The sequence below is a fragment of the Dendropsophus ebraccatus genome, chromosome 4 (assembly GCF_027789765.1).
Source record: "Dendropsophus ebraccatus isolate aDenEbr1 chromosome 4, aDenEbr1.pat, whole genome shotgun sequence".
NCBI lineage: Eukaryota > Metazoa > Chordata > Amphibia > Anura > Hylidae > Dendropsophus > Dendropsophus ebraccatus.
Window position 1 is genome coordinate 17,386,584 of NC_091457.1, and position 16,149 is coordinate 17,402,732.

The window sequence follows — 16,149 nt, forward strand, 5'->3', positions numbered from 1 at the left end:
TAGACGGATTGAATAATTTTCTTTTCCTCTCTAATGGCATGCGTAATTGCTCCAGGTTTTCAGGCGTCCTTCACCCGCACTTATTTCGATTAGTGACTGATGCATTTCCATGGTAACGCACAGCAGAGAAAGAACCCGTTGCTAGAGTGTGGGCACAGAGAGATGTGGTCCTTATTCTGAGCTTACAACTTGTGTAAAATAACACATTCCTCCTTCCCCGGCTCTTCTTCTTTTTTTTTTTTTTCCTCCCTATTCCTGTCCCGAAAAAAAAAAAAAGGACCCTGGCACCTCATGTGCTCGGCTGAATTTTTTATCCTTTGTCCATCTTTTGTAATTTTTTTATTTTGTTGCAAAAAGAAAGAGGAACAAAAGACAATTTTTTTTATTTTTCCCTGCCTTTTGTGGATACTACAAAGTAAAATCAACAGAATGTGGGAATATGATGCATGAAGTGATGTGAGGAGCATCCGGGGGAGAGGTGGTCTCCTGGAATGTTGGGTCCGGACGTCTCCGTGTGAGATGGTCACATCTAGCTTGGAAACTATGGCAGACAGTTCAAAATTCAAGAAGAAAGTGCATTTCGGAGGTACTGTAGGATGTGTGTATGTTTGATGTATTTTTCTAGACAAAGAACACATAGAGGAAGATGTGAGGGGGGAATAACCCACATTTCTGCTCTGATATCGTGCTACAAATTTATGGATTTTATGCAGTTTGTATTCAACCTATATAGATAATATTTGTAGCCTGTTTCAGTAGAAATTTTGATATTATAATAAAGTGTCATTTTTTAATTTGCTTTGTGCTGTTTTTGTACGTTGTTGTTTTTTGTTTTTATGTTTGCTGGTTAGATGACTACCAGTCAGACGATAAATACAGATCTCATTCACACAGACAGACAGCTGTCACCGGCACTGGAGATTCTGTAATAGGTTATGCCTTCATGTATCTGCTGCTGTCAGTCACAGTACACACTTTGCTTGTGCAAAACCTTTAAAGTGCATGGTTACGAGGAGCAGGATATTTAGTTGCATCGGGACTGGGGAGTGTCAGTGTGAATCGCCAGTGAGCTGCACATGGTTAGGGACTCTCTACACTCTTACTTTCTCTGCAGAAGTATTGAGCAGGGTAGGGGTGGTAATGGTAATGGTAGCAGCCAACATTGTATATTATACATTAGTTTGTTTAGCATCTTCTCATCCATTACGGCTAGCAGAAGGGTATAAAGGGGGTAAAGGGGTAGATCAGTACATTAAACACTTGCATTGTATGACTATAAAAATGTTGCAACAGGTGAATATGCAAAAAAAAAAAAAAAAAATCTTAATTTTGAGTCATGTTTGTAGCTTTTTGTGTATACATTTTTTTTTTCCTTTTTGCTATTAAAGTAAAACAGTAAGGGGCTGTGCCTGTACTCTGCAGCCTCATGCCTCTCTTCCCATTTCGTAATGAAAGGCTTCGCTACATAATTATAGGCCACCGAAAACAATGGCAGATAGATGAGGGTTCTGCAAGAGTCTCCTCTAAACGGGGCTGCTGCTAAATGTGACGGCGTAGGTCTTATGTTGTGCTACAATGTGCCTTTTGCCTATAGCATGTTGTGGTTGGCCATGTTATCTACTGGATCTGTGGTTACTGCAAGGTTAAAAAGAGGAAGGGATATGAATACAGATGAAATATGGATGCATCTGTATTTTACATAGCCTTTAATGATGAGCCTATTCTGACCCTGTTCTGGCCCTAGTCTAAAAAAATTTTTTTACATTGAATCAGACGCTTTACTAGTCTAATTTAACTCCATCTGATCACCGAATCTCCTTCCTGCTTCTGAGACAAGTGCTTGGGAGCAGGACCTGCAGACTTACTGGGTGAGACAGGACACCGCTGCTGCCAGAGATTGGCTTGTGACTACTTGTGGTCAGGAAGCTAAAAACAGTCAAGTGAGCTGCTTTACAATAATTGCATAACTCACACTTACATTAACTCAACTATCTCCCAACTCCGGCAACTCCCCTCACAGCCACTAAAATGGGCAGTGTATATTATAGCTGGGGCTGCGAGTAGTTCTGCATTCTGCACACCTTAGTACTGTCCCACTCTGTACTGTCATGATAGTCACCCAGTCCTTGAAGCTGTCCACTTGGTAGCGTGATTGATGACGATCACTCTGATTCCTCTGGTATTAGACGCCATGTTGCTGTATCTCAAGGAATATGATCCATCTCTGGATGTTGATTTTCCTTGAAAGAGAACTGGAAACAGCAAATCTTCTTCCAAGCACCGTCATTCTTATATGAAACAATTTTTTATTAATTTTAAAGGTACATCTGTAACACCATCACAGTCTTTCAGCATGCCTAGCTTTCCTCAGCTCAACCCATCTTCCATTCAGCTTGTAAGGGGTGTTCTGAGGAAATTTTGGGGGGGTTTCAACTTGTGTCAGAAAGTTATATAGATCTGTAATTTAATTCTATTTAAAAAAAAAAATCTCCTGTCTTCCAGTACTTATCAGCTGCTATATGTCCCGCAGGAAGTGGTGTATTCTTTCCAGTCCGACACAGTGCACTCTGCTGCCACCTCTGTCCATGTCAGGAACTGTCCAGGGCAGAAGAGGGTTTTTTTATGGTTGGCTGCTGCTGCTCTGGAAATCTCCTGACATGGACAGAGGTGGCAGCAGAGAGCACTGTGTCAGACTGGAAAGAATACACCACTTCCTGCAGGACATACAGCAGCTGATAAATACTGGATGATTTGAGATTGAAGTAAATTACAAATCTACTTCCTGACACTAGTTGAATGAAAAAGAAAATTGTTGGAATTCCCCTTTAATAGCACTTGGTACTCATAATGGAATACATATTGTGTTTTAAATACCTAATGTGGGTAAAAATGGGGGTAAAAAAAACTTTGTCCATGCATTTATTATCATGCCTGTCAAAGGAAATAGGTGTACAAAGATGGCAGACCCTGTTGACCTTTAGGCTAGGACTCACTGAGCCGGGTTACTCTGTTACACAAACAAGGGAATGAGGTCACGTTGTAACTCATAAGCAGCCATGACTGTGACCCCGCCGTCATAGAGGGGTTGGGATCCCTTGTTAGTGGCAGTGCAGCCCCACTGGTATGATGGAGTACGGAGTAATGGAGCTGTGTGACATGGTGTGTTCTGGGTGTGTGACTGGGAATCACTGGGTAGTTCGAGCATTATTAGGTTTCTGGCTTAGGGTACGTGCACACTGCGGAGTGGTGACGGTACCCTCACATGAAAACTATTGGTACTCAGCAGTCATGGGTGACCAAGAGAGTCCCAGTCATCTGCAAACACTTCTGCGGACGCCTTATTCATGGTTTCTAATGGATTAAACTCTCAGGATCAAAGGTATCATTGGACACCTCAGCACCCGTCAGGAGACACCTTCCATGTCACTGTAAAGGCTACAGAATGAGGCGGCTGTACAAAAGATCTATGAGTGGTCATGAAGGGGTTACTATTCGCTTCATATACATTACGTAAGGATATAAATGGAATAGTGATGAGAAGCCGCCTAAGCTGACAGAACTCCCTCCCTTCTAGTTCATTGTAGATTTCAGAATTCTTTATATTCTGCATCTGATCGTTCAGACCTGGTTTCCATCACAGAATGTCAGCGGAGTCTGAAGCCGTCCAGGGCCAGCGACCACAATCAGATTATCAGATTTAGCTGGATAAGACCCTACCCTACGTTATTACTGAAATGTAGACATACATGATGCATAATATGTTCATAAGGAGAAGTTATTTTTTGCCATGGTCTTTAGAGAGGTGTCCAGAATCAGGGAGCCTTATGCAAAGGCTCTATTACATGGTTACAGGGTCGGCCCTCTTACATGAGCTGCCGTTAAAAACTTATAAAGATATGCTTTACAGCGGCCACATGGACTATAGAAACATCTAGAAACCTTTCTGTAGGAAAGTGTCATGGGCATGCTCTGTGACCTGTGCAGAGGTCATTGTGTAAGGAGGGGAATGAAGAAATACTGACGTTAAAAACTTATAAAGATATGCTTTACAGCGGCCACATGGACTATAGAAACATCTAGAAACCTTTCTGTAGGAAAGTGTCATGGGCATGCTCTGTGACCTGTGCAGAGGTCATTGTGTAAGGAGGGGAATGAAGAAATACTGACAATCACCTGTTGTCTGATCCCATCATAACCTTCATTGTAATAGTATCTGTGATGATAAAAGACAATATAAAGAACAAAAATTTTCAGTACAGGCTCGTTTTACAGCACCTTTTGTTTTGTCTGGTGAGGGTATACATCAGGGTACACCCCAGTGTAGGCATCTGGCATTTAGCTAACATCTGTGTGACTATTCTGCATCACATATGTAGAGTCCTTGTCCATGTAAAGTCATATTCTTAAAAAAAACATATACCCCCCATGGTATTTTTATATAAATAACAATGAAATAACAATGTAAATGCAAACCCAACAGAAACCACTAAAATGAAGGCCAAAATCTAGTAACTGGTTTCTTTGGATACTTTTTCCAATATATATAGCAAACGGACACCACTGGTCTGGTATAAACAGAGCCTTAATATTTGGCCAGACTGGAAAACTGTACTAAACTGGTCCTACTACCAGGATTATGGTGTGGAAGGGGCCATACTGTATGGTAGCCAGTCCTTCCTACTGTTTTTTCCAGATACACTAACAGCTCAACATTACATTTTCTGTCACTTTTCTGCAGGTTTGGGTATGTGGCAAATACTGGACTGTGACAGATTTTAATATCGTCTGGCAGCAGACCGAGCACAGACACTTACAGCGCCCGGCCGGAGCTGTAATTAAATTCTGCCGGCTAATGAGCTCAAAGGTTTACAGTATATTGCCTGCAATTTGGTGGAATGATACATATAGGAAATCAATAGGAGCGTGGTGTTCTGGCTTTGGCACTAGATGCATCATTTGGGATATTCGCTGTGTTTAATGTATTACATTGATCGCTTGTTAATTTGATCGGGCAAAGGACATAATAAATGTTAATTACTAGACCCTTGAGACGAGTGGAGAAAGTCCCTACTGTGTTCGTATCTTTCCAATCTGATGTCACAAATGTGTATAAGGTGGGCAGAGCTCATTATAACAAAGGTTTGGGCCGAGTCCCACTTAAATTTTTCCATTTTTGTTGCCAACCTTCCCCCATTGACTTCCCATTGAGGAAGTTAAAGGGGTACTCCAGGGGGAAGAAAACTGTTTTCAATGAACTGGTACCAAAAAGTTATGTAGATTTGTAAATTACTTCTTTTTAACAATCTTAAGTTTTCCAGTACTTATGAGCTGCTGTGTGTCCTGCAGGAAGTGGTGTATTCTTTAGAGTCTTACACAGTGCTCTCTGCTGCCAACTCTGTCCATTTCCGAAACTGTCCAGAGCAGGAAAGGTTTTCTACAGGGATTTGCTGCTGCTCTGGATAGTTTCTGGACAGAGGTGGCAGCAGAGAGCGCTGTGTCGGACTGGAAAGAATACACCACTTTCTTCAGGACATACAGCAGCTGATAAGTACGGAAAACATGAAATTGTTAAATAGAAGTAATTTACAAAACTCTGGAATACCCCTTTAAACAGAGTTAGAGGGTTATTGCTGTCACCCTAATGGCCGCCTCCACAAAGAAATTAGTAGTGGGGCATGGGGTATCGTGCGTGCTCCTCTGTCTGCCATCTTTGTACACCAGAAGCAAGGCCTAATAGGAGACCTGGTGGTCTTTTGATATGACTTTATGGAGACTTTAACCTTTGTGTGCCATGATGGAGTGAATATAGCAGGCTCAGCAGCTGATCCCACGCCATTGACATTGGGTACTATGATCAGCATACCTGCTTCATGATTGTGGGGTGCCGATGGGTTACATAACAAGCAGAGGGTCAATGCTTGCCTTCCAATGCTGTCAAATAATTTCTGCTGATAGAGTCTGGCTGAGCCAGACACTATTAGCAGAGCACTGATCTCACTGATCTTTGCAATGTTATAGTATTGTCCAGCTCAGTATTAGCAATCTAATGTTTGCTTATGAAAGGCCCCTAGGGGGGAAAAAACAACTTCCGTAATACAAGTTAAAATCACCTCCTTTTCCTATTTTTCAAGTAAATAAAATGTAAACCAAAATAAAAAATAAACATTTTTTATATTGCTGCATGCAGAATTGTCAAGTCTCTTACATTACGCAATTCTTAATCCCGCATAAATAAATGTAAAGGGGGGGGGGGATTAGAACACCAAAATAAAAACACAATTTTTAAAAAAACACTCACAAATGTTATTAAAAAATGCCAATGCGGTGCATGGTCCTTTTTTGTGGTTTTGGTGTTTTTGTCTGCACCAAGATGGCTAAACTTCCTTTTCCTATGCCATCACGTGACATAGTTGCTGGACCAACAGGGTATAAAAGACCATACACACAGCAGTGGTGTTTTTTGAGATGAACAGAACATTCCCATAGTATGCAAAAAAGAAAAAAACGCACCCTCATCATGCTGCGTTTAGAAAAACTGCCAAAGAGCCTCAAAAATGCCAGAGAGGAGAAAACCCCACAGCTGGTGTAAACAAGTCCTTGGCATGCTTTATCTGCAACATTGTAGCTTCTTTGTAATGCTGGGAGGGATAACCTGAGGTCAAATTGCTGATGAACTCACTGGGATTATCCCTCCCGGCATTACAAAGAAGCTGCAGTGTTGCAGATAAAGCTTTGGGTATGATATTGTGGCACGATGCAGCTGCAACACGAAACTCACACGTAATTCAAGTTTTATGTATCTTTGTTTGTAAGTCATAACCTTAACCCCTAGATGACCATGGGCGTACCCATACGTCCTGGGTCGCCTGTGAACCACCACAGTCCCAGGTGCTGCTTGTAGCTGGGACTGGGGCTATTAGCAGGCACGGTCCGATCGCCGTGCCCGCTAATTAAGTATTCAGATGCAACTATCAGTTGACAGCTGCATCGGAGTACTTCTTGCAGCCTATTCCCTGGTGTCTAGTCGGGGGATCGCCCCTCCACGGGGAGCGATCCCTGTGTCCGGCACTAGCCGGGGTCTGCACCGTAATGGCGCTGATCCCGGCTCGGCACTCAATTGTTTTCGTGTGCAGCCGCTGAAAGCAATCGAGTGCCGATCTCATTGATCTATGCAGTATAACTATACTGCATAGATCTCAATGAGAGATCAGTATACTTTTACTAGAAGTCCCCCAGGGGGAATTACCCTAACCCCAGGAGTAATAACCCTAACCCCAGGGGGAACAACATATATAACAAGTCAGTTTTACCCCAGGGCAAACGGCGTAAAGACAAAAACCCTCAAAATAAAAAAAAAGCGTTCGTGTTTTTTTTTTAGTTTCACCACACATTTAATTTTTTTCTGGTTTTGCAGTGTACTTCATGAAAAAATTCAGCCGATCATTGCAAAGTACAATTAGTGGCGCAAAAAATAAGGGCTTATGTGGGTCTGTAGGTGAAAAAATGCAAGTGCTATGGCCTTGTAGGCACAAGGAGGAAAAAATGAAAACGCAATTCAAATTGGCCCGGTCCTCTAAGGGTTAAAGCAAGTCATGTGTGACCCGAAAACATATGGTCCTAAGAAGACGGGGAGAAAAAAAAACATATTAAGGGTATAAACCCACACACCGTATATGCAGCGTATTTACTGCTGCGATACGCAGCAAACTCGCAGCAAAATCGCAGCAAAATCGCAGCAGATTAGATCTAAATAACTGAACACAGCATCAAATCTGTACCAACAAATCTGCTGCGTATTTGTTGCATATCTGCTGCATATACGGTGTGTGGGTTTATACCCTAAGGGTATAAACCCACACACCGTATATGCAGCGTATTTACTGCTGCGATACGCAGCAAACTCGCAGCAAACTCGCAGCAAAATCGCAGCAGATTAGATCTAAATAACTGAACACAGCATCAAATCTGTACCAACAAATCTGCTGCGTATTTGTTGCATATCTGCTGCATATACGGTGTGTGGGTTTATACCCTAAAGGTTACACAATGCTGTAAGACTGTATGTATGTGTGTGTACTGTTACTCTGCATTTCTTTGTTATATACTACTCATTCATAACGGTAATGTGATGCAGCATGTCGGAAAAGTGTACTCTACTAAGGGATGGGTGGACGGGACGCTGAGTGCAGATATATGAGCAATGGATCAATACAAGATATGAAAGGTAGATGTCAGAGGAATAGAGAGATAGATGGATAGATACACATATGAGGTTTATATTCAACATGAAACTGTACAATGTAATGATGATTATGGGATTTTACAATTTTCCTTTTTCCTTTTCAAGAAACGCGGACAGACAGGACGAAAAAGTTGTTCCGGCACTACACTGTGGGCTCCTATGACAGTTTTGATGCTTCCAGGTAAGATATTTTTATATTCTATAATTTTGTGCATTTGTTGCAATATACTTTCCTTGTATAATCTCATCCACACACAGCAGGATGGAGCTAGCGCTTTTACGTTATCTATGGGGCTATTTTCCGACAAAAGACATCTATGGCCTTTTCTAAATATATTGTGTGTTTTCTATATCAGATAGATATGCCTGACAGGTCTGGGTCCCATTCCTTGCAACCCTCAACTATTTAACTCTAACACCCCCCCCCCCCCCCCACACACACACACACACACACTCATACTTTAGGAGCGTCACAATTAGGGCGATCTCTGGGATCCCTGTTGATGAATTGGCCTCGCCATTAACCCCTGCATTGCCTGTTTTTTTTTTTCACTAATCCTATCAGCTCAGTATGTATTCCATACTAGCTGATGATGTAGCAGAGCTGACACGCGCATTGTGTAGCGATGTGCTGCATAACAGGCATCTGTTTACTGAGGTGTGTAGTGTAGGTTTACATCTCTGTTGCTGACTGTGAATGAAAAGATTCTAGTTCCATCCAGACTCTAAGAACATCATTAACACTTACAATATGCAGAGATGAGACACAAAGACAGATACATATGCCCGCATTCACTGACAGCAAGCAGAGAGAGAACTATAACTTTTCATATTACAGAAATCTAGGCTCAGGGGCACATGTAAGCCTATGGAAGCAACACAGGTGCATGGAGATGATGCAGATGATGTCTTCTGCAGAGGCAGCGGGTAAAAATGAGAAACAAAAACAGGGAAAAGGATGCAAGATAGGTTATACATGTATATTAGACATAGGGTGGTATTGGGAAGGCGGATTGTTTAGAATATTGTTTTTGTTACAGAAAACACCTTTAAGTGGTGGTCACAAAGATGGAGCTTTCTTATCTTTTGACTATAACCAATCTTTTGTCGAAATACCTCTTTAATGACACTTTCCATTGGGGCTCAGGGGCCTGCACACTACCATTTTTTTACATCATCTAAAAAATGACATTTCCAGTATTGAAGTATATTATTATTATTATTATTATTATTATTATTATTATTATTATTATTTTTGGTATGGAAGGGCAAACAGCAATAGAGAGAGAGAAAACAGCACAGCTATGGGTTAGTGCCCTAACATGATGCATTGGGGTAGCTTTTGGGTCCAGGTTTGTATACTTGCATTCATCATTGATTTTGCATTTCACACTTGTTTCTATCAGTTTTCCATATGAAGATGTATTGCATTGCTTTACCTTATCTCTAGTCCCCACCTTTAGCATTTTATCAATTTGTGGTGTCACTTCTCATTGTAAGTTTACAATGTGATAATGCGGTGTGTTGGTGCATGACGGGATCCTCGTCTTATCCTTCACGTACATAACAACTTTATTTCTACGTATGCAAATGTCTCGCTGGTTACTGAATGCTGCATACTTTTTTCTTATTTCTAATTTCACAGGCTTTCCTTTCTTTATAGGAGAAGTGATAGAAATTGTGTTTTATTTGTGGCTTGTGATCTGTATGATGTTGCTTTTTGTAATGTTATTAGGTGATGGGCAGGCATGGTTATATATAACAGGGAACATCTTGCTGTTTAGTCTTCTACTATTGGTTTATGTACAGTAGGAGATTCTGATCAGTCCGAGTCTCATTGAATATCTCTGACTTGCAGTGTGGTGCGGATTATAGTTTATACTCTGCTCTTCCCCAGTACCTTGTTCTAGCCTAGTTTTATCCGGTTGATTCTTGTTTCTGTAGTTAGTAGTTTCATTTTGTGCATGTGCTTCTTAGGTCGGGACTGCTCAGACTTGTTATTTTTCCTCTGGTTTGTTTAAGGGTTAGTTTGCTTATCAGGGTTTTCATTAGGGACAGAGAGGGTCAGTGCTGTCTGGTAAGGGATAGCCCTAGAGAAAGGGAAAGAAAGCTAGGGTAATATTTCTTATAGTTTGTCTCTCTTCTTGATCTGCTTCAGTTTCTGGCTGCCATCTTTATCTTTCATTTGTGCCAACATCTATTCTCTAATCGTTTGGTTTCTGTTATCTATCGGTCAGTTCCTCCTTTTGTTGTTGTTTTCATATATTTCTTCCTGTGGCTTGTTAAACAATTCATCCTGAATGTCTGAGAATACTGGGAGCCATTGTTAAGGCCCAGGAAAGGTGACAACACACTCACAGCTCTGATACATGAACTTACCCACAAACACATACAGTGCTACTACATCACTATACAGACTCAATCCTCTGCTACGTCACCTTACACAAACAGCACTGCTACATACATACAGACACACACACAGCTTTGGTACATCAAAATAAGCACACGCCTCTGCTAATAAACATTCCCACAGACACACACAGTGCTATTACATCAATATAAAGACACAGACCTGCTATGTACATACATGCACAGTTCTGCTACATAAACATACACACAGACATACCCATCTGCTACATAACCATACACAAAATGCTCTGCTACATACTAACAGACAAACACACTCACAGTCAGTGAAACAAAATGAACAATATTACTTTTGTTTTTCGGTTCAGACTCGCTCGCTCTCATTTGTTGGACTATACAGACCCCCTTACGTCTCATAAAGTGAAATCATGCTGCTAGGTATACCATTACTTAAAGGATAAGTCCGGCGAAAATTTTTATTAAAGTATTGTATTGCACTCCAAAAGTAATACAAATCACCAATATACACTTATTACAAGAAATGCTTGTAAAGTGCTTTTTTCCCTGCACTTACTACTGCATCAAGGCTTCACTTCCTGGATAACATGGTGATGTCACTTCCTGGATGACATGGTGATGTCACTTCCTGGATGACATGGTGATGTCACTTCCTGGATAACATGGTGATGTCACTTCCTGGATAACATGGTGATGTCACTTCCTGGATGACAATGTGATGTCACTTCCTGTATAACATGGTGATGTCACTTCCTGGATGACATGGTGATGTCACTTCCTGGATATGGGGGAAAAAATTAATCGCACTGAAAGCCTTCAGGCTAAGTCACTCACTATTGGGTCTCCACTGACCCTCCAATACCAATATCAGAAAAAATTAGTGAGAGTATATATATGTAACGAAGGTACCTGAGTGTCATAGGATAGTAATCTTCTTGTTGAGCGGGATACCCGTGTAGAAAAGAATCCAAACACTGGTGCTGCAATCCAATTTGCTGCTTTATTTTTTGGCAATATACTCAGTACACTTCAGCTCACCGGCTGATCCACACACCCAAGCGTCCACCTGGTGTCCTGCGGACGTTTCGGAGGATAAAGCTCCTCCTTCCTCATGGTGATGTCACTTCCTGGATAACATGGTGATGTCACTTCCTGGATAACATGGTGATGTCACTTCCTGGATGACAATGTGATGTCACTTCCTGGATAACATCTCTGTGACCCCCATGTGATTATATGATTGTATATGACAAGGGAAGCCCAAGTACAGTTGTACCAAATGGTATAAGGACGTCTATAAAAAGCTATAATGGTTATGGGTTCATTTTAAATTTACATTAAGATCCCCCCGCCCCCCTTTAAAGCATGGCTGGCAGTGCTATAGGGTGGACCCTGGTCACGTGATGGGGATTTGCTGCATACCCCAGGCCTCTGCCACGCTGCTTTTTTCTCTTCCTATCTATTCCTAGTTAAACATCTCTCTTTATTTTTGGCTCAGTTTTTTATCCATTGAATTAAGTTTTTTTTTTTTTATTTGCCCATCCCCCCCACCTCCTCCGTGGTTGTCACCAGTCTGAATGCTGCTCTGATTTCTCCCTGTTCTGCTCTGCATAATTACTCATAATTAGTAGTGTGGGCTGACTGACTATTGATCTTCCCAGGATTCAGCATCTGCTCTGCAGACACTGCACTTCAGCAGAACACGGTGTAATCTCTGCAGCCCGTACCTGTCCTCTGATCGCGGCTACCCGCTGACCCAGCAGCCATCATTCACATCTGCTCCAGATGATGTGTGTGGTGGTCTTTAGGATATAGTACAGGGAGCACAAAACTTAAAACACAGCTTAAATGGGTAGTTTAGCACAAAACATTTTTTTTTTTCAAATCAACTGGTGCCATAAAGTGCCAGATATTTGTAATTTACTTCTATTAGAAAAAAATCTGAAGTCTTCCAGTACTTATCAACTGTTGTGTGTCCTGCAGGAAGTGGTGTAATTTTTCCAGTCTGGAGAGCAGGAAAGGTTTTCTATGGGGATTTGCTGCTGCTCTGGACAGTTCCTGACACGGACAGAGGTGGCAGCAGAGAGCACTGTGTCAGACTGTAGAGAATACTCCACTTCCTGCAGGACCTACAGCAGCTGATAAGTACTGAAAGAATTGAGTTATACTATAGATTTAAATTACAAATCTCTGGTAAACCATCCCTTTAACCATAGAATATATTCATTTTTCTATTTTTGTTGCCTACCTTCCCCCATTGATTTCAAATTAAAGTGGTACTCCAGGAAAAAAGTGTTTTAAATTAACTGTTTCCAGAAAGGTATACACATTTGTAAATTACTTCTATTAAAAAGTTTTCCAGTTTTACAGGGGTACTCCGATATGGGGAAAAAAAACCCACACATTCTGCAGAAGCCTATAGTGCTGCTCACCTGCCTGACCCAGATTGGAAACAATCAAAATTGACTGGCTTCTGATGTCTTAGTTCTGTACTTCCTGGTTAAAGACAATGGTGATAGGCTGACTGGTCAGAGGTGGGGACAGCTCTTGGCTCGAGGGGTTGGGCTGGAGACCAGATCCAGCCAAGCCTCCTGTGACATCAGAGGATGATGTGTTGGCTCAGGAGAAAGGGAGGAACCGGGGAGCTGGAGACAATACACATTTTGTAGCTGTTCTGTTTTCAACTTCCTGTCAAGTTGGAGCACGTAATAGCCAGTACTAGTAGTGATCACACTATATTAGTAAGTTATAGGTGTTTGGGGGCAATTTTTTTTATACTGAAATACCCGTTTAAGCTTTTGGTCATGCTGCTGATATCCATCGAGAATGCTCCTATTATAATCCATTACAAATAGCAGGTTATATCCAATGTACACCACTGTATAGCTATAGAAATAAGCCACAATAGTCGCACAGTACTGTACCGTCTCATTGCTTCCATATTATACGGATCAGTATACGGTGACATCACACACTGCATTACTCTGGCCTGTATCCTACACCTACTGCACGCTGTCCATCACACTGAATTACATCCTCCACCTATAGCACCATGCGACCATTCGTTACATCACATTCTCACATTCCCTATCCATACATAACACACCTATACGGTATACCGCTTTGTATGACACTCATCCCTGGCACAGCTTTCCTTCTCCATATGTGAAGTAGTGCACATAGAAATCCCTGCTATATCTGACACCCACTCACTGCAGTCTGCTGTATTTTCAGAACATATCACATCTTGCGTGATTTAATGAGATCATGCTTACGGTATTATTTTACATGTTGGGTTCAGAATATTATCCGGCTACCACTGTGTATAACAGCCGGGTCATCCCATCTGCCTATATAGGGTTACCCCGTATCCTTCAGAAGTGTGCAGGCACCTTTACATTATAACGCAACCACGCAGCGCTGTTCTTTATCACATTTATACACCCACACAGCGCTTCAGAGCAACACACGGTATTATTGTCTTCCATCTGAGACCCATAAGATAATCTGCCTTGGGCCACCCAGAGCCGCTCAAGGAACAGGCCGGCTCCATTCATGAATCGTCTCGCGTTCTGTCTGAGCCAGATGACAAATTCCATGTGAAGCCGGAGCTTTTATAGGCCGCACTACTTCACATTGATTAATATCTTAACTGAAAGGCACATTGGTGATTCAGAAGTATTTACCTTAAAACACTCGCAGTTAATGCGTTCCTAGCAGCCGCGCACCATTGTAGAGCAGAATTACCCAGTTTTAATTAAACCCCGATGCATAATTTAGAACGGTCCATTTGTGTGGGTGTGACTCATACACACTGCTGGCATGTTAACGCTTTACGTCTTGGTAGAGGCTGATGGGAAAGGATAGGAGAACAGCTTTCCGTCTTAGTTGTCTCCCCCAGCAGCATTCCATCTTAGCTGTCTCCACTAATCTGTCGCTTTCCAGCTGTTGCAAAACTACAATTCCCATCATGCCTGGACAGCTAAAGCCACAAGTTTGACACCTTTTATAGAGCAGTGTCGCTTTCCAGCTGCTGCAAAACTGCAATTCCCAACATGCCCTGACTGCTGAAGGAATTTGCGACAGGTTGGCGAACAGTTTAATACATGTGAATCCTTAGCAGACACCACAGAGAAATGCAGCCAATCCCATTTAAATGAGAAGTCCGGTAAAATTTTTTATTTAAGTATTGTATTGCCCCCCCCAAAAGTTATACAAATTAGCAATGTACTTATTACGGAAAATGCTTATAAAGAGCGCTTTTCCCTGCACGTACTACTGCATCAAGGGTTCACTTCCTGGATAAAATGGTGATGTCACTTCCTGGATAAAATGGTGATGTCAAGACCGGACTCCCAGAGCTGTGCTGGCTGTAGCTGCTGCAGAGGATGATGGCAGGGGGACGCTCAGTGTCCCTCCAGTGCCCTGTGTCCCTCAGTGTCCCCCTGCCATCATCCTCTCCAGCAGCCACAGCTCTGGGTGTCGGATCGTGACATCACCATTTTATCCAGGAAGTGACATCACCATTTTATCCAGGAAGTGACATCACCATGTTATCCAGGAAGTGACATCACCATGTTATCCAGGAAGTAAAGCCTTGATGCAGTAGTAAGTGCAGGGAAAAAAAGGACTTTATGAGCATTTCCCGTAATAAGTGTATATTGGTGATTTGTATAACTTTTGGGGGGCAATATAATACGTTAATAAAAAATTTTCGCTGGACTTCTACTTTAACCTCACCCATACGTCATATGTTCGGAAGAGGAGTTCAGAGGGGGGCCGTGCGGCGACCCCGCTCTGAACCGCCACAATCCCGGGTGCCGCGTGTAGCCCGGGACCGCGGCTATTAGCGGGCATGGTCTGATCACCGTGCCCGCTAATTAAGTAATCGGAGGCAGCTGTCAAAGTTGACAGCTACATCCGATCACTTGTATGCAGCTGTCCCTGGTGTCTAGTGGCAGAGATCGCTCCTCTGGGACGTTGTCCCGGAGGAGCGATCTCAGTGTCCGTTACCTGCCTGGGTCTTCGCCAAAATGGCGCTGATCCCGGCTCGGCACTTGGTTGTTTTTGGCTGCAGCAGCCGAAAGCAATCAAGTGCCGATCTCATCGATCTATGCTGTATAACTATATACAGCATAGATCAATGAGAGATCAGAGTGCATATACTAGAAGTCCCCCAGGGGGAATAACCCTAACCCCAGGGGGGAATAACCCTCACCCCAGGGGGGCTTCTAGTATAAGTGTAAAAAATTATTAATTATTATTGTTATTAATAAAAAGCCCCCTCCCCTAATAAAAGTGTGAATCACCCCCCTTTTCCCATGTTATAAATATAAATAAATAAACATGTTTTGTACCGCCACGTGCGTAATTGCCCAAAATATTAATTAATCACATTCCTGATCTCGCACGGTAAACAGCGTAAGCGCCAAAAAATCCCAAAGTGCAAAATTGCGCATTTTTGGTTACATCAAATCCAGAAAAACTGTAATAAAAAGCGATCAAAAAGTCACATATGCGCA

At 42.1% G+C, this 16,149-nt stretch overlaps 1 protein-coding gene across 11 annotated transcripts in view; it reads left to right on the forward strand.

Moving 5' to 3' along the window:
* The window catches only part of SHANK2 (SH3 and multiple ankyrin repeat domains 2), a 412,049-nt gene that overhangs the window by 251,333 nt on the left and 144,567 nt on the right, over positions 1 to 16,149 (forward strand). For all 11 annotated transcript variants that reach the window (XM_069965179.1, XM_069965178.1, XM_069965182.1 and 8 more), the window contains one exon: positions 8,348 to 8,423. In XM_069965179.1, the coding sequence (XP_069821280.1) occupies positions 8,348 to 8,423 (76 nt within the window). The remainder of the gene's footprint in view (positions 1 to 8,347; positions 8,424 to 16,149) is intronic.